This window comes from Eupeodes corollae, chromosome 1 (assembly GCF_945859685.1).
Source record: "Eupeodes corollae chromosome 1, idEupCoro1.1, whole genome shotgun sequence".
NCBI classification, from domain to species: domain Eukaryota; kingdom Metazoa; phylum Arthropoda; class Insecta; order Diptera; family Syrphidae; genus Eupeodes; species Eupeodes corollae.
Genome location: NC_079147.1, coordinates 28,412,280 through 28,432,730, shown reverse-complemented (window position 1 = coordinate 28,432,730; position 20,451 = coordinate 28,412,280). Strand labels below are relative to the sequence as shown.

The 20,451-nt window shown below is 33.6% G+C and overlaps 1 protein-coding gene across 1 annotated transcript in view; it reads left to right on the top strand.

Moving 5' to 3' along the window:
* The window catches only part of LOC129942402 (uncharacterized), a 319,524-nt gene extending 314,622 nt beyond the window's left edge, over positions 1–4,902 (top strand). The window contains exon 7 of the mRNA XM_056051314.1: positions 39–4,902. Within this exon, the coding sequence (XP_055907289.1) occupies positions 39–2,252 (2,214 nt within the window). The 3' untranslated portion in view covers positions 2,253–4,902. The remainder of the gene's footprint in view (positions 1–38) is intronic.
* Positions 4,903–20,451: the final 15,549 nt, after the last annotated feature.

Here is a 20,451-nt window from a genome sequence, read left to right as displayed (position 1 = left end):
AAAAACCATAGGTAACACTTTTGTTTTTTATCTTACAGTATGATCCAAAAAGTCGTCCGACTTTCAATGACATCGTAAAGAAATTGAACATCATGTGGGAGAATTTCTGTGAGGATGTGAGTCCGTTGAGCTCACTTGAACTGACCTGCAGCCCTAGTGGCAGTGACTCGGAGAGTCAAATAACAATCACCAGCAATGGCAGTGGTGGAAGTTGTAGTACCTTAATGAACGGCTGTCCGAATGGACTCGATAATAGTAGTAGTAATGGTGGCAAGCGCTATTCCATCGATTCAAATGGTGCCAATGGCATGAGTCCACAGCCAACGAGTTCCAATGAGAGCAGTAGTCAGGGCTACGATGAGTTCGAGACGAGAATTTTGAAAACCAGAGTGCGGCGTGCCACAAAGAAGCTTGAAGCTGAGCTGCAGCACAGGCGGTCGATGAGCGAGAATATCATACACTTCCCATTGCATACAACGCCAAGCGACAAGGCGCGATGTCATCAAATGCAACGACAAAAGACCGTCTGCACGCCAACACCCGAGTCGCCTATTTCACTTAACCTGACGCTGCGAAAAGTGGCCGAAACGATGTGCCTGAAAGATCCTCAGTATAAACCCATCAAACTAGACCACAATGGGGTCAAGTCCAATCCATTCACAGCATTGGCTCAGCTCAGGGGTGTGAAAAAGATCCTGGGAGCGAATCCAAAGACTTACGCAGCAGGTGTGGGTGATTTGTTTAGTTCGTGCTTTGAGATGTCGGCGCCGTTCTTCAAAGAACTCGCAGCCTTGCAAAAGGCGACAAAATCCGCAACAGAGCCAAAGAGTCTGCCAACCTCGCCAAATGTGACACGCAAATTTAGTGCTATAGAGCTAAAGCTCTCCCCATCGGCCAAGAGCAAACTCGAAGCTTTCTGTGTGTCCAATGACGATCAGGTGAATGGAGCGAGTGGCAATTGTGCCGATGGTGAGTCGAGCAGCGATGGAGAATCTACAATGCCAAATAAAATGGATAACCTCCCTCTGCCGCGCAAATATCGAGCCAATTCGCTTTTCAATCACCCGCTGTTTAGGAACATAAAAAACGATGACGTCGGCGGCACATCTGATTCGCACTCGTCCGAAGAAAACGAGGGCAGTGAGCACAACATCAAAGTGAAATCAGACGAGAAGCCACCTCTACCACCGTCGTCGACGATATTGCAGTCTGGAGACTACGAGACAAAGGGACAAGATTTTGTCACCCCCAAGACGCTCACCCGCCGCGATTCCATCGAGAGTGGCTTCTTTTCGTGCTTCAATGAGGACGCAGATGCCATCACTTTCAAGAATTCACAACCCTGCACGTGCATGGATCAACTTAAGACACATTTAAATCTAGACGGTTCGTCTAGTGATAAACTGGCAAACCTCTGCCGGTGTTGCTATTTCCAAAATAGCCAACTATCCAATCAAAACCTTAATGACTCCTCCTCGGTGCTGATGATTGACGATGCAGCAGCATCGTCAACGAATGTCAGCTCGCTGCGGAGTCTGGATGACCTAGAACTGGCCGATGTGCGGAAGCGGTATCCTTGCCATCACCATCTGCTGAGTAATATGGACGCTACCTCAATCGACATGGGACTTATTAACCGCCTAGCGCTTGATTCTGAGATCAATTCTCTGATTCAAAAGTCGCCGTTTGCCAATCAGTTGCTGTACAGTAAAAACCGCACATCATCGATATACACCGATAGCTCGGATGACATCAGTAGTTTAGCCGGATCGGATTCCCTGCTGTGGGACGAGAGGTCGTTTTCCTCGCATCCCAACACCCGATCGGCACAAATTGCCAAAATCGTCGAGTACTTCGAGCGCAAGGGGCAAACGCTGAGCAACTTTAAAGTACCTGATTCGTTTAAGACCTCGTCGGTGACGTCGTCTTCAGCTGCAGCTGCTGCTGCCGCCGTCAGTAGTTGCAGTAGTAGTAGTGGAGTTTCCTCCACAACCTCATCTTCGTCCATGGCAGCTGCCGCAGCAGTAGCAGCCGTAGCTGCGGCTAACTTACGATCAGAATACCTGAGTGGATACGATTCGAGGCATTTCCGTAGTCGCTATGGTCAAGGAGACTACGAAGCGTTCTGCTTTGACTTGGACAAAAAACCAACGCAACAACGCCTGATGGTCTGTGATGGTGCTGTAAAATCGAAGCTTCAAATATTCGATAAGCCAAAGCAACAACAACCGCATGGCATACAAAAAGAATGAGAGTCAATTGTGGAGGAGTAGGTAAACAAAAACAAAAACAAAACCGAAAAAGATAAAGAAGACAAGTAAATTGTTGTATTTTAATTGTTGTTTTTATAAAGATCGTGCTTAAATGAACAAAAATATCCTTTTTCTCTTTGCAATGCTCCTCCTTGCCCTACATAACATAATACCTACACCTAGAAAAGTTTTTTTCGTTTTTAATTTTTAGTGTTCACTATGTTTACTATTTTTCCTTTCCTTAATAAATTAATAAATAATATATAAGCCAAATCTATTTAAACAAATATTATTTAGTAATCTATTATTATTTATAGTGTATTTTTATATGCATATAAATAAATAATATTATTTTTTCCTTTAATTTTTGTAATTTCTATAATTTTTAAGTGAATTGATTAGGTTAGTAAAGAAAAGAAAAACAATAAAAAACAAATCAATATTATTTAGTTTAAGTCTAAAATATTATTTATAATTTCTTTTTTTACAAACATTTCTGATTCAAAAAAACAATAACAATTAAACAAATTAATTTAGTTTTTGTTATAATTTTCAAGATGTCGGTCTATTTATTTATTTCAAAAAAACTATCATCTGCTCCGTTTAGCCATTTCATCATTTAATGAACTTACAAGAGTTAAGGAAAAGCTTTTTCGGCGATAATGTCCAGACTTCAGCAAAGTCTTTCAATCTTTGACGTTAGGCAATAAGGTCGAAAAGTCAGAGACTGATCACACAGACTCAATGAACCTAAGACGTTAATATCAAAACCTTATATGAATTTGTCTGTCCTATTGTTTAAACACTAAATTAATACAATATTTAACAGGTTTTCTAGACTCAAGTTGTTAGTATTAAACGAACCTAAAATGCTATTTTTTTTTAAGGCATTCTTGTCCAACGCCAACGAAATATAGTTTGTAACCTTTCTAGGAATTCATTGTTACTTTTAAGTCAAATTGAAGCTTTCAGCTTTTATGTTCATCCCAAAATTTTAAAATGACTTAAGCCATTCGGGGATCGGTTATCATGGAACTGTGTTGTTGTCACTAACTTAAAAAGTCTACACACTTAGACCAGTAGTTGATCCTTTGTGATGCCATATGGATTTAAGGATCTTTTCTACTCATTTAAAGATTTGAAGCTGATAACAAAGCGTTTGAGAAAATTAATGTCGGAATTATGAGATCACTGGGAGCATTATTAAAAGTCTCGTAAGTGGCATCTCGTCTTTGTCTTAAGGCGAAAATCCTTTCCAGCAATTCGTCTTTACTTTGGAGTAAAATTTAAGCTTTTAACTTCTATGTTAAGTGCATCCCAACATTTGAAAATCACCTAAGCCATTCGGGGATCCGTTCTTATGGTAATTGCTTGTTGTCACTGACTCAAAAAGCCAACACACCTTAAACAGTAGTTTATCCTTTGTGCACCACATGGATTTACGGATCTTTCCTTCTAATTTAAACATTTGAAGCTTATGAAAAAGTGTTCGAGACATTAAATGTCGGAATTTATCAGATCACTGGGAGCATTCTTAAAAGTCTCGTAAGTGGCGTCTCGTCTTTGTCTTAAGGCGAAAATCAACTTGAGACCTTCTTCTCTAACGCCAAAGAAATATATTAGGTAACATTTCAAGCAATTCGTCTTTACTTTGGAGTAAAATTTAAGCTCACAACTTTTATGTTAAGTCCACCACAACATTTGAAAAAGGCTTAAGACATTCAGGTATCGGTGCTCTTGGTACTTTCTTGTTGTCACAGACTGGAAAAGTCAATACATCTAGATCAGTAGTTGATCACTTGTGATACCATATGGATTAAATGAGCTTTTCTTCTCATTTCAAAATTTGAAGCTATTAAAAATGCTTTTGAATTAATATACATATGTCAGAATTTATCTGATCACTGTTGGCATTATTAAAAGTTTCGTATAAGTGCAGTCCTTGTTTTTGTGTATTATGTCGAAATTCAATTGCAGCAGCTCCAGTCTTCAATTGAGTTACTAAAGGTGTGGGTTCTATAACGTTAAATCTAAACATTTGTCTATCCTTAGGTTCATTTTATATTTGCTTAGTAAAAAACAACCCGATTCCGTAAATGTCTGAAACAGTGCTCATATTTGGTAAATAGAACTATTTAATGGTGTTTTGAAATCTGTTAACAACGAATAATTGTTGATTTCTTTTATGCTGTTTTTCCTTTCAATTTTGATATTCAAAACCTTAAGACCAACGTGTACTAGTAGCTTTTTCTTTCTGAATATTTCCCTATTTTCCTAAAATCCAAATAGTATTGATAAACAGTAGTAAATTAAAAAAAAAAAACATATTTTCAGTATTTCCGTGTATTTTTAATTAGAAGTTGTTTAAAGTTTATTTAATACACTTATTTATTTTTATTGAGCTCTTTATTGAACTCGAGGTTGTAAAGTACAACATAAAAATGAAAAGAATTAAGAGATTTTGTCTTAAAACAAGCATAAATGTATTGCTTTTAAAAAACACCAAGAACAACAAATTCAAAATTAGAGGAAGATGAAAACGACGATAGTCAAACAAATCGAGGGATGGTCAAAACTAATGATGTTCATAATGTGTAAAACGGAAAATTTATATTTATATCAACTTCTAGCCTTTTTATTTGTAAACAAACATAAAAATACCGTCTTTGTTAATATAATTTATACATAAATGATATATACTTCCTAGTCCTTTTATTATAATTTATAAATGAAACGTTTAAGTTCAATTTATTCTTGTATTTCTACACATTTAATAAAATTATTTAATAATTAAAACTAAAAGAAAAACAAAAAACAATGCTTTTGTCAATTTTCTTGTACAACACTTTCAATTATTATAATTAATTTATTCTTTTTTAATAAATTCTGTTTAGTTTTAATTTAAATATGATTTCCTATTTATACAAATAATAAGTTTATTTAAAAACTTTACCAACAATATACTTTTTTTATATCACAAATTATTACTATTAATCTTTTTTGTTTCAATTGTAAAATAAAAGTTATATATTATTACAAATTATCAACAAAAAAAAAACTTAAGAATTGTACTATATTATTTTATAGAGAAAACAAAAAACACAAACAAAAAATATAAATAAATATATAAATATTTTGAAAAATAAATGAAAATATCAAGTTTTTTTGAAAAATTATTATTATTATTAAAATAAATAGATTCTAAGTTTAGAATTTAGAAAAAATACAAAAAGAAAAAACAGAAGAAACAAAAACATACAATGATAATAAAACAATATATAAACGAGGTTGTAAGACTAAAAATGTAATTATGCAAATACATACATATTATTATTATAAATATATAAACAAAAATTGAAAAAAAAGATATTTGAATAAAATTTCTTATTATTTTGTTGGGAATTCAAATTTGAGTTGTTTTTGTCTTTCGTTTGTTATTTATTTTCCTTATTTTTGGTTTATTATTTTATTAGGTGCACATACAAAATAAAATCAATTTTTTGTTAATTTCTGATATTGGTATACAAAAACTACAACAAAAAGATTGAAATTAATGACTTTTTAATTAGTTTGATTTTCGAATACGAAAAACGTAGCAGAAATTCTAAATTAGTTTTTTCTCTGATTACTTCCTAGCAACTTTCTTTAAATGAAAACAAGTTATTACAAAATAACAAAACAGGTGAACTTAAACAAAAAGGCACGCTTTCACTATTATAAGCAATAATTTTAAAAAGAAGCTAACAAAAATCCACTTTTTTTAAATTTAATTGGAATTTTTCGAATTTAATCTGTTAAATATAAAAAAAAGTAAATGTTTCAAAAATTGATCTATAGTTTAAAACATTAATTATAAATTAAGAATTTTCTAACATGTGAGGAATGACTGGGCAAATGCCTTATATCTTTCAAAAAAGAAAATGTTTGCTTCTTGTCAAAATACTGGGTAGGCTAAAATTGTCTTCTTAATGGGCAGGTTCAGACAACATAAGAGATTTAAATGTAAGGCAATCTTCTAGCATCAAATAGATTTTTGTTTTTTTTGTAAATAACAATGGTGTTGGTACTTTCTGCAAATCACTTTTTACGAAGGTCATACAAACGCTTATTAATTATAAGCTCAAGAAATATCTAGAAGATCGAAAGCTTCTTAATGACCGGCAATACGGCTTTCGTAGCTATTGGTCCAGTGGTGATCCCATGGTTCATCTTACCGACCAGTGGAGTATATCCTTACATCGTTTTGGAGAAATTAAAATTATTGCATTTGATAGGGTTTTGCATTAGACTCTCTTATCGAAAATGCGTGCTTTCGGTTTCCATGAATCCCTCTTTCATTACATAATTAATCATCTCTCCTTTAATACATCTAGTATTGCATGGATCCAAGTCTGAAAGACACAAAATTTGCTGGTGTTCCTCAGGGCTCTGTTCTATATCCAACGCTCTTTCTCATTTTTATTAATGATCTCCTGTCTACAACTTCTAATCTAATACATTGTTTCGCTGACGATAGGACTCCTAGCTTTTCATATTCGTTTTCAGACTCATATCCCTCTTTTTTGGATGTGGAACTGCAATGACAGAATATGATAGATAACACCATATGTACAACTTCATCATTAAACAGCGTGGAATTGAATGCTTCGAAGACCCAATGCTGAGCGAGATATACCCCACTTGCCATTATCCATGGATGTCACTTGCATCGAGGAAACTAAACATCTCGATATTCTCGGTATGTGTATCACTAACCACATCTTGTGGAACGATTACATACGCGCTGTCGCTAAAAAAGCCGCAAGATGTTTGCGTTTTCTAAGACGATCCAACCTCGGATCTGGCTGTTACCTGCAAGTCTTATATACTTCGAAAACTTAAGTATAACTCCCATATCTGGGACGGTGTTATTGCAACTTACTTAAGCCTCTTGGATAGTATAGAACGTAAAGCATTTAGATTGATTGGTCATAATACCATCATAGGATCATTTACGTCGTTTAAACATCGTCGTAAAGTTTCTTGTCTCACCTTTTTTAACTATTATTTTAACGGTTTATGCTAGCCAGCTACATTGCTCCCCTTAAACATTTTAAACGTAATACTCGTGTTTCTAGGAATGCCCATCAGTATTACCTTTGGTCGCATTGTCAAGTACAGAGAGTTGTTCCTTAGTCGTACTACGCGAATGTGGGAATGCCTTTACCACACTCTGAGTTTAACTAACACCTCCTTTCAACCCCCCTCCCTTTACTAGTGCTCACACTGTGTCTTAACATAATAAGGGTAGTAATATCTCTTGTGTGTGAGCTTATTATAAAAAAAATATAGCTAGTTAAATTAAATGTTTTATTATTTAATTTTTAAAAAAGTTTTATTAATTTTTACAGCTAACTAGATGTTAGCCGGAGTATCGGATCTTAAGAACTAACTTATACAAACTGAAAAATATTCTCTGTGACTTAAAATCTAGAGTAAAAATACTAAGTCATCACTTTGAAATGTAAACACTCAATCGTGAGAATTTATCCATCAGATAGCATTGATCACAGTCGGATGTTTATACTTCATATCGGACTTGGGTTTGATATTTGATATACATTTAACTAGCTTCATGTAGTTTCCAGTTTGGAATTAATGATACTTGAAAAATTAACTAGCTGCCTTATTCTTATTTTGCGTTCAAAGAATGCAGTTGACTGCGAATGAACTCCGTTATGCTGTCTGAATCTGTCCAAATTCAAATTATAGTAACTTTAATATATTCTAATTCAATTAGTGTGGTATTCTCTAAAGCACTGAAGTTTATTTGAGTACATTTCATAAACTTGTTTTATAAGGGCCTTAAAAATGAAAAGAAACAAAATTATCATTAGAATAGATATGATTTTTTAAAAATTAGGAAGAAACTTCAATCACCTTCTCTTTAGTTCCATTTTGCATTTGTATCCGTAATTTTGTTTTCTTGTTTTTAAAGAAATTCTTACGTTTTAAAATTTCAATTTTGACTAATGCATTGATTTTTATAGAAATTTTCCCCTTATTATGACGACAAGGGCTTTCTCACTGGCAATGTAATTGCGCTCTTTCAATGTTTTCTAATGGGCTTAATTAACTTCAAAATGAGTGTATTACGACAAGTTTTTTTGAGATATTAAATTTTAAAATTTTAAAAACACGTATATAAGGCTTTTTTCAACAAAATCCGTGATGGTTTTTCATCACGTTAAAAATGTATTGATTTCACCTGTTTCGGGCCAACAAAAATGTACTTTTATATATTTTAAGAAGTTTGAAGATTGTTATAAATGTTTAAATATAAAAGATCGTTTTAGTACCTACTTTAACATTACCAAAGAAAACCAAGTAAGGTAAACTAAAATTTCCGGATCAACAAGCTTCCAATTTGTAGAGTTCTGCTTTTTTAAAAGAAAACTGGATCAAATTGAATTTGAATACCGGAAGTGCAGAGGCACAATGTTACGCCGGAAAGTATACCCCATTTTCCCAACAACCTAATTTTAAGTGTCATCTAGATTTGAATAACTAGAAACAAATGTAATGTACTCTATCTCTATAAAAATGTTTCACAACATATTTTTAGGAAAGATTTAATATACCGTTGAACAGTCGAAACCCAGTGTAAATACAAGACATTGTGGAGTAAAAATGTTATATATATATATTTTTGATTTTTGTTAATATTGCTAATTTAAATTTTACATTCTTATTTACTTTCAGAAGTCTTACTTCTTATTTATAATGTATTTCACGTTTGAGATAACATTAACATAAATTGGCTTAGTTGTAACTTTCAAAAAGTAAAACCAAATAGAGCGCAAAATTTTCAAAAAAAATAATTTAGAATTTTTTTAAATTTGAGGTTGGGATGAAACCACACTGATAACTTTCCATTAGTGTCCATTAGTCGATCTGTCTTATACTTTAACAAAATATTATTAACAATATTTTGTGTGAGATAAATATATGAAGTCACTTCAAAATTTTCATTTACAGAGATCTTATTTTTCACCAAGCCCAAAACAAAAGTTTGGAGGTGCTAAAACAAATTGTGATTACCTCTAAGTAAAGCAACACGGTCAATACATTTTCTTCCAAAATGTTCACCATCCGGATTTTTAACAATTTCTATACGTTGTTAAAGCTGTAACATTTTCAAATGTCAAAAGATGACAGCTGTCAGCGTCCGTGTATCGTAAGGAATTCGGGCTATTTAAAATAAAACCTCTTGTTTAAAAACCCTATGCATTTCTTTAGATTATAGACTCGTTCTAGGCTCGTTCAAAATGAAACAAACATTTTGTAGATGGAGCCAGTTTTGTCACTGGAAAATCATAAGAGTTAATTTTGTTATGTTTAGTATTAAAACGAAGGAAGAAACTTTTTCAAAAAAAAAAAAAAAAATACTTCATTTAACCCATCACTTTTTATTTAGTTCATTTGAAATTTTTTTTAATGATTAAATCTTTTTTAATTATCAGCTGATTTTTGACTTCATAATTCGGAACAAAATTGTTTCCCTGAAAGCGTTCCATTTTTTTTTGCATTTCCACCAGTAAGTTTTTTTTTTAATGATCAAATGTTACCTTTAAATGCTTGATTTTAATCTGTGAACAGATTCGAATGAGGAACTTTTCATCCAATGACATAAATATGTTATGAAAGCTACACCCAACCTGTCAAATTGAAAGGGTTCGTGTCAAAATGAAAAACTTTGTTTACTATTTTCTTATATTATTTAACTCTGAACTTTTCTTTTACTTTATTTTTATTTATTCAATGATGAAATCAATCGTTTTCAATGGACAGTTAAAAGTTGAATTAGGATCCAGTTATAGCTATCATTGAAATCGATTTGAAAATTTTTTTTTTTTTTGAATCGATATTTGACAGTGTTTCTCTTTGATTAGAAATGACAATTACTTGCTGATTGATCAGAAATCACACAAAAAATTTTTATTGAGAAAAAAAGGTGTAATAGCTCACTTATTTTTCTCTAAAAATATATTTTTCTATTTTCCCGATGGAAATTCATTTTTCTGAACAGCTGATACTTTTATGTTCTAAAGTGAAACGAATCGTTCCACTGATTCGTGGTAAAATTTCATACATTCCAATGACAAATTTCTGTCAGTAAATATTTTTCGGTGTATTTCAATAAGGATTTTTTTTTCAATGACAGAAATTTCTAATGATCGATATAAACCGGTCGAAAATTTCCAATGTTTATTTTCAATGATGAAAACCAATGATAGCTATAACTGGCACCTTTTCATTTCGGAACATAAGCGTTCCCCTGAAAGCATTCTATTTTGTTTGTATTCCCACCTGTCAATTTTAATTTCAATGATCAAACAAATACAAAATTTTGTTTCAATGACAGCCATAACCGACCAGTCAAAAAACTCCTATGATTGGTTTCACTGATGAAAGCTATAACTGGCCCCTAAATTAATCATTTTGTTGGCCTGATGGTTCAAATTTTATCAGAACTGATCCATTTTTTTAAACAAATTATAATAATGTATATTATAAAGTGACGTAAGACCTAAATGTGAATATTGACAGAATGACAAATATTTCCGAGAAATATTCACATTTGACTTCTTACTGTTTCGATCACAATAAAAAAGATTGGTCTATTTTATTTACTTCTGGTAGCTCCAAGATTGGTTATTATCAATTTTTGAATGGTATTGAATTTCGAAAAATACTACTTTGGGGTCTATATCCTTGGTGCATCGTTCTTTTCTTCATTGTTTCTTTTTTAAATTTGTAAAAATTATAATTTTGAATCAACGACGTTTCTTAATTTATGTGCAATATGTTGAAATCCCAAAAATAAATTTTTAAAACAATTTTAAGAATAAGAAAATTTAGAAAACGAAAAAGACTCTTTTTGCAAATTGTTAAAATAATAATAATATAATTATAATAATTCTTTTAAATGTGTAATACAATTTTAACGGCCTTATATACATTTCATTAGTATACGTATATGTATTTCATTAACATCCAATTTAAAATTCAAAACAAATCATCATTCAACCAAAACATCAATTAGAAAAACTTTAAAATACAACTTTTATTAAAGTTACAAATTCACTTTATATAAAAAAACTAAAATTTTCTTTTTTCGTAAATATATATAAATCTACTTGTGTAGTTAAATGAAAAATAAAATCAAATTATGAAAACAAAATTAATTGTAATTGAAGCAAGAAATAATAATAAATGTAAATTTAAAAGTCTGTGTATTTGAACTTCTAGAAATGAAAATAAAAACAAAAATATAGAAAATCATAAAATTATTATATTTAGAATTTAAGAATAAATTAAAAGGAAATTATAAAAATTACAAACAATACAAATTATTATCTTGATCTGTAATAGAGTGCAGAAATATTCAAAGGAAATGTCGTCCATAAAAATTAAAGTTACAAAAAATATAAAATATTGCAATTAAAAATAAAAAAAACATGACAAACAAAAATACAACAGAATTCAAAATATGAATATAGAATTTGGAAAACAAAATTAGGAAGGAAAACTATATTTTCATGTCTAATACTGAAATTTAAAAACAAAATTAATTTCAAATATTTTAAGTTTTTAAACAAACTGATTGTTTTATAAATTTTGAAACTTAGTATAGCATAATCATATCACTCGTTAAATTAATCAAAAAAAAAAAACAAATATTAATCATTTCGAATTGGAACTTCGCGTAGATCGTATCGACTCACTTTAATCTTCCAGATTTTCTTTCAATCGAACTTCCTAACATCTATATTCTCCCAAAAACTTATGTAGAAATCTTTATAAAAAAGATAAACATTTTAAAAAAATACTAAATTTAATAGCAAATCTATTTAAGTTTTATTTCATTTCACATGATCCAACATCTATCACTATCACTATCTAACATTTACCTTTCAAAGGTAAAACGATAAGCTTTAAATCTTATTATTTTATATAAAATAAATTAAAATTAAAAGAATTTTAATATCAATACCTATCCATATGTAATTTTCACAATCACAAATAAAAATAAAACTAACAAAATGAACCGAAAACTTCGCCAAAAGAAATTTTATTTCAATATAAATCATTGTCAACCATAATTACCATAAAACTCATTGATGCCAAATTTTCCATACTTCAGGACATGTTCTTTATAAGTTTAAGCATCCTCATATCGTATTTATGACAGAAAAAGATATTTTAAAATATTCTTAATTGTGGTGAAGAATTGATTTAATGTAATAATAATTATTTTTTAATGAACTTTTTTTTACAAGAAAAGTAAGAGAATTTGTTTAAAAAATTAAAAGAAAAAGAAATGGATAAATAAATTTAAATTAAATTGTAAACTATAGAATTTAAGTATATTCGCATTATATAAAAAGAATTAAGTCTTAAGAAAGAAGTAAACAAATATATTTGTAAAAAAAGGAAAAAGTATTGTTTTTATTTCACATAACTTTGGTTTCAAAAGACAGGCTCCTAGGTTATAGTTAGGTTGATGATTTGGGAGTTGATTACGTTATCGCCACACTTAGATAAATGTAGATTCATTGTGATACTCCGAAGTATTGTACTTAAAACAAATAATTGAAACGTATGGATTTTTTGTTCTTGTATTGATAAAGCCTATAAATAGGCTGTTTCTTGCAATTTCTTAAAGTTCTTCAAGATTATTGAAGAAGTGCTTGCCTAAGAGTTAATTTCTAGTGTAAAAATTGGAGTGGGCATATGCAGTGTCTTCTTCATCTCCCTCATCATTGCAGCCCTTGCCCATATTATCGGTAATAAGCCTATGGTCCAGTCATTTTACTCACAAGCAATCATAGATGTTTTTTGTTTAGTTGCAAAAACGATCAGGTTTTAAGGTATTCCCGTCTTGCATTGGTCTCTTACAAAGAGTTTTTGAGCCAACACCCGTACGTTCAAGGACCTTGATCGGTCAAGAACATCGCCGCGGTCCGTGAAAGTGTACAGCTGAACCCGAGGCAGTTTATTCCTCGCCGTTCCAAAGAACTCGGCCTTTCGCAGATTTCAACTTGGGAAATTATGTATTGGGACTTGGGCCTACACCCGTACAAGATCCAACTGACCCAGGAGCTTCATGACCATAGACAACGGCCCAGGGGTGATGCGATTTGATCCCGCTTGACTTTTTCCTGTAGGGTTTCTTGAAGTCGCATGTCTGTTCAAATAAACCACAATCAACCAGTGCTTTAAAGATGAACATAACGCAGGCCATCGTTCAAATTCAGCTGGATCTATGCAGCCTTGATCCGTTCTTGGGCTTTTTCCAGGACTTTTGTAGTGTACAGTTACATACACCTAGAACCGAAGGCTGCAAAGACGAAAGTGGAAACATCATAGTGGAACCGCAGTCAATGCTGAGGATATGGAAGGACCACTTCTGCAGACTGTATAACGGCGATGAAGAACTGAATTCCGCTGTCAGGCAGGATGACCCATTAGATATAGACGACGCAACAATCCCGTCCTCCCGACTTAGACGAAGTAAAGATTGCCATATCTAAGTTGAAGTCTAATAAAGCCGCTGGAGCAGATGGCTTGAATGCCGAACTTTTTAAAGCAGCTGGGGATAAGCTGGTTAGGAGCATGCACCTACTTATCTGTAAGATATGGTCGGAAGAAAACATGCCCGATGTAAACGTAAAAAACAACACCAGCGCTGCGATCAAACGCAGAATAACTCTTGCTAACTGCTGTTTCTTTGGACTAAGAAAGCAATTGAGTGGTAAAGTCCTCTCTCGAGGGACCAAAGTGTTGCTATATAAGACCCTTATCATCCCCGTCCTGCTATACAGTGCAGAAGCATGGACCATGACAAAAGCGGATGAAAGCACCTTGGGTCGCTTCGAGAGAAAAGTTCTTCGTGTGATCTACGATCCCGTATGCATCGAAGGGAAGTGGAGGAGAAGATGGAACGACGAACTGTACGGGCTGTACAGCGACGTTGACTTAGCCAGAAGAGTAAAAGTCCAACGACTAAGATGGCTGGTTCACGTAGAGCGCATGGAAACTAATGCTCCGGCCCGGAAAGTTTTCGAATCCGCACCCACAGGACAGCGCAGTAGAGGAAGAACGCGGATCAGGTGGCACGCACAAGTGGAAGGTGACCTCACCCAACTTGGAGCGCGAAACTGGAGACATCTAGCTAGGGACCGAGCTAGATGGAGAAGTTTGTTGGGTGAGGCCCTAGTTCACACAGGACTGTAGCGCCACCTTAAGTAAGTAAGTAAGTAAGTTTTGTAGTGTGAATATTTGATCCTGGTCTAAAGCCATAAGCACGATGGGCTTTAAGCGTACCCATATAACAACAGATAATATTTTGTAAGCAATGGTTAAGAAACTAATTTTTTTATAGTTGGTGCAGTTAGGAGGGTCTCTTTTTTTCAGTATCAGCAAATAATACCGAGGTTCCAACTATCGGGCATGCTAACTTACGAACATATTTTACTTATCAAATTATATCCCGCTGCGTTAAAAGCTCGGCATTTAAGCCATGTGTTCCAGTGGCTTTGTTAGATTTAGCTTAGGTACGGCAATTTTTAATTCGTCGAAAACCAACAGTCGTGAACAGCTCCCGTATGGTATACTGATGAGCATTCCTAGAAGCGCGAGTATTACGGTTGAACTGTTGAAGTGGCTGAATGCAGCTGTCTATTTCACTAGACTATAAATGGTTTAAATAATGGAAAAAGGGTTAGATAAGATACCTTACGACGATGTTCAAGCGAAGTAAATAACCTTATGATGATTATTATCATCTATCAATTTAAATGCTCTACGTTCAATACTATCCAAAAGGAAGGAGCACCAACCCAGAGATGGGAGTTATACTCAAGCTTTGGACGTATATGCTATCATTCCACAAGAGGTAATTGGTGACACACATACTGAGAATATTGTAAGATGCTGTTTAGGTCTGAATTAAATGAGTTTATCATATTTTGTCGTTGCATTTAAACATTCTAAGAAGAGGGATGTGAGTCTGAAAACCAATATGAAATGCTAAGATTACTGTCGTCATCGAAACAATGTATTGGATTAGAAGTTAGGAGAACATTAAAAAAAATGTTGGAGATAGAACAGAGCCCTGGGTCACACGAGCATTTATTTTGTGACTTTCAGACTTGAATTGAACCCATCCAATACTACTTTTATTGAGCGATTCAAAAGGTAATAACTAATCCAATTAAGGAGGGATTGATGAATACCAAAAGCATAAGCATTTTTCATAAGTGAGCCTGATGTTAAACTCCATCAAATTTTACTTTCTCAAAAGTGATGTAAAGATTTGTTCCACTGTTCGGTGAGATGAACCATTTAATCACCAGATTGCTGCGAAAGCCGTACTGACGGTCATTAAGAAGCTTTCGATCTTCAAGATATTTCTTGAGCGATCAGCGTTTCCCATGACCTTGGAAAGAAGGGGATTAAGTGAAATCGGTGGGTAATAAGAGGGTGAGTAGATTCGCCTCTTTTCGGATGAGTTAAACAAATGCAGTCTTCCATCTGATCGGTACAAGATCTGAGGAGTAGGACAGATTAAAAAACTTACGCAGAGGTTTTGCCAGAGTCAGGACTCTTGCCATAGTAAGACAGCAGAAAAAGATTGGTCCCATAGAATCATTAATTAGCTCAGGTACAGGTGGAGTCATAACACTAACTGGCAGCTTAGAATTGGCGGCGAATTGCCTGGCAAAGCGAAGAAGAGAAAGAATTTCTCATGTTTTTTTAGAAATGACCAACAAATTTTACTGTCTTTGGGACATTGCAGGATTTTTTACCGTAATTTTTGGTCATGTAAAAATTTCGTCCGTCAAATATGGACGTTGAAGGCCTTCCCGGCTTGTTTGAAGTTTCTCTGGCTTTCTAGCAACGGAAACCTATTTCTTGAGCCCTAATAACCTCTTTACAGCTCACATCAAACCATGCGTTCTCCTTAGGTCATATGCTTTTAACCCTTTTCCGGAAAAAAGTTCTCATTCACAGGAGAATTAAGCTTGTGATCATATCACTGGCGTCAACGTCACTATCGAGGAAGCATAGTGACCAATTAAAGATCCTGAAGTAATTATTCAGACCTTCCTAGTTGGCTTTCTCGTATTGCCAGACGGCTCTCTTAGGAGCTCTTTTTTTAAATTTGTAGATATAATACAATGGTGCATAGAGGAGGTAAAATACTTACTGTGTACATATCTGTTTCAGAGGTAAGAAACAAGTCAAGAATGTTTTCTGCTCGACCTCCCGTTGGATATTCAAGTGGGCTCGTTGACCAGCTGAGTCAGGTGGTTTAACTCAGCGAAAATCTCAGCACACACTCCTCTGGGTGTTGTTTGGTCCAAATGTTGAAGCCATTGAAATCGCCCGTAATAACGATTCCAGTGCGGGGATAGGACGAAACAATTCTTTGGATGGAATAAGACACAGCATCCAACTTACGAGAAGTTGATTGATACTCTGTCTAAATTGGGGCTTCGATAAAGGAAGCACTAGTAAATGATTTGCTTATTTACGGAAAATTTTAAATACATATAATTAAAAAAGGAAAGACTATATTGTGGTTAGAAGTAATAAGCAACATTATTCCTAATATATACGGAGATGGTGGGAAAAGAATAAAGGCACCAAGCTATACCCATGACCAAAAAATTCAGCAGGGTCGCTGATTTATAACAAAATGGTGAAGCTGGTGGACGTTATATTGATCTGGAGAACTCCAAGTTTCTTTTTTGGATTCCGAGGTATGTAAAAAGCGTACTGGCTACCATAACGTTTCACCACGCAGCCAAATCGATGAGCCTTAATCCGTTATCTTAATGTGGCCAGGAAGTCACCCTGATGCTAAAAAATTAATATACATTTTTTTCTAAGAGGGGAAATTTTTCATACGGATGAATATGTAACATGGAATCTTGTGATCTGTTTATGTTTCTCATGAAAATACCTATCTTTAAGTATTAGGTAACGATAATTATGTCTCCTACACTGTTTTCAAGCAACACCTAGCGTCATACTTAATAAAATCATTTAATTGATAAAATCTTCCAATTGATTTCTCACATATGTATTAAGTACTTACCTACCATCAATTATTTGTAATCCTTATAACACTTTCCACAATGTCTTTCTACATGAATTCTCACTACTTACATACTTATGGACATTATATTTTTAGAGCCATGACATATAATCAAGATTGACAGGTTTTAATTCATTGTACAGATCCAAACATTAACAGACACTAATTTTGTCCGTAATTACCTACATCTGTCTATTTTAAAATAATCAACTGCTTTCTCTTATTTCCTCTCTTAAGATCGTAATGTTAAAATGTGGTGTGGCTTTCCTTTAAGTGCGCGCTTTTAAACAACTTCCATTATGTCACTTTGTATAATTTTAACCAAATAAAAATTAAAAAACAATAAAATATTTACCAGTATAAACGCAATGTTAATAATAATTACCATTAAGTAAAATACTAAATTGCATTCTTAAAGATAACACAAAAGTAGGGTATCTGCGAGATGAAGAAGTTAAAGCTCAAGATTTACCCACAATGATAGTTTTGTTTCAACTAAGGAAATATTTATAGAAGATTCCTTTTCTTGGAGTGGAGGCAACATGGAAGCATAACACATCTGATTCACCCATTTAGATTGAATGGTTTTTTTCATACATAATATATTTTTCATTTTTATGAAATGTTTATAAAAAAAGAAAGTCAATTCGCAACATATTAGTCATTAGGTATTTTGAAGATTCATTTGAGTCTCTAACACATCTCTGCCCTCCTTCTCATGAGTTTTGTTTCGCATTTTTAATTTTGCAAGTGGGAGGAGTTTGACAATAATAAAATGTTTATGAAGCCATTATAGGGAACTTTATCTAGATTGATAGTTGCTTCATAAAATAAATATTATGAAAGAATTAAAGCAATTTTGTGTAATTAAATGACAATCAATTAAAGAAGTAAATTTGCCGTACGCAAAATAAATGTTTGAACGGAATAAGTGACATTATGTTGGGTAAGGAAATGATACCCACGTATGTTATGTCATGCATTAGATTGTCTTCTCGATAGAAACAAAATTGACATGTTGTGCAAATGGATCACAATCAAATTAGTACGCTTAGTACGTCTACAGCTACTGCTTATATTTTTATATTAAAGGGAATTAAAAATAGGAAGGTTAGGTAAGGTTGAAGTAGCTTTGCTGGAAAGAGACACACTTTGGCCAGTTGTTGGGTCATTGTAATACCACATGAATCTTAAATCCTTCTTCTGAGCTATAATTTGAGATTTTATGAAACGTGAAAGAATAATTACGTAAGTGTTTTTGAGATCGTTTAGAACGTTATAGAAAATTATTTTAGGTAGGTCTTTCGTTTTTGAGTAGGTGAAGAACTGTTTCTTCCTCTTTCTTGTCCTTAGAACCTTTGTAAAAGTCATTTCATAATATACCAGCTGCATGGCGTGCTTTCCGGTTATGATGCCAATAACCGAGCTTTTATGTAATGTGCTTAGAGTTAAATTTAGAACTAACCAGATTTTCGTTACGGTCTGGAAGGTGGTGGTGTTATTCCGACTGATGTTCGTTGGTGGGAAAAGCTTGCACGTAGCGATTGATAACATTAAACATTAAGATATAAACATATCGAGCCCTCCCCGCAAATTTATCGTAAGCGCCAAAATAAATTTTATCGTAAGCGAGAAATCAAAAGCTTACTTCTGGTCCTTGAAACAACTTGTGCCCATTGTAGGTATTGGAAATTATTAATTATGCTTAAGTTAAGAAATGACAATAGCCTTCAAGGCTCTAAGTGTTATTAGCAAATTTTAATAATTAAGTTTTCTTTTTTATTGAAAATGTTGCTAACGATAAAATGCCAGGAAGGGCTCGATATATTTTCTTCTAACGCAAAGAAGCCATGATACAAAATTTCATATGATGGGCCATCTAGAAGTTCCTTCTTAAATCATATTCAGTTTTAGAAATCAGAGCTTTTATCTGCTATAGAAATCTTTACGGGAAGTCAATATTACTCCTCTGATGAACGAAAGTAATCATATTGAGAAATATTGAAAAGTTCGTGAGATAAATACGCTAGTGAACAAAACTCATGTTTACCTTCATCAAAGGTTGCAAAGGCAAGAATGTATAAGTGTTGAGTCTAGCAGTTAGTTATAGAAACTTTGTTTATCCTTAAGGTAGTGTTTTTATTGGCCTAAGGTCGTCTTCCAAAATGACATAATAAAAACAAAATACAATGGTGTTTTAATTTTTTGAGAAGGTTGGTTTTAAAAGTAATTACCGACTAGAGGATAAAATTAGGTAGTCTTCTTTTTTCCATCTCCAGCAGCCTCATAATATATATTCGAAGTGTAGTTTTAGTGCATTTAATAATATAGGTTGGATAGTGGTTTCAAGATGAACCATGTTAATTGGAGCACAGGTTAATTCTCGAAGCAACCCACACTTGAGCACCATACAGCATGAGCAGTGATACGAAATTTTTGGATGCACAAACCTGCTCTTTATACTTACTTACTTAATTAAGGCGGCGCTACAGTCCAGGGCGGACCTGGGCCTCAACGTGTCATGCGTCTTTCGCCAGCTCGGTCCCCAGCTAGCTGTCTCCAGTCTGACACAACAAATTGGTTAAGGTCTTCAACCACCTGCGTGCGCCACCTGAGTCGCGGTCTTCCTCTTTTGCACCTTCCCTCGGGATTGGATTCGAAGACCTTCCGGGCTGAAGCATTGATATTCATTCGCTCTACATGACCTAGCCATCTAAGCCGTTGGACTTAATTCTGCTTATTAGGTCAGTGTCACTGTACATCAGCCTGTACAGTTCGTCGTTATATTTTCTCCTCCATTCTCCATCTATGCATACGGGACCTACAATCACCCGAAGAATTTTGCTCTCGAAGCATCCTAAGACGCTCTCATCTTTCTTTGATTGGGTCCAGGACTCAACACCATAAATGAGAACCGGGCTAATGAGTGTGTTATGTGTGATTTTAGATGCTCGAGAGAGCACTTTACTAATAAATTGCCTTATTCTTCGTTAGATATCATTAGTTCATACCTCAAAGTTAAAGTTGTCTATGGTAACGTTTTGCCTCAGA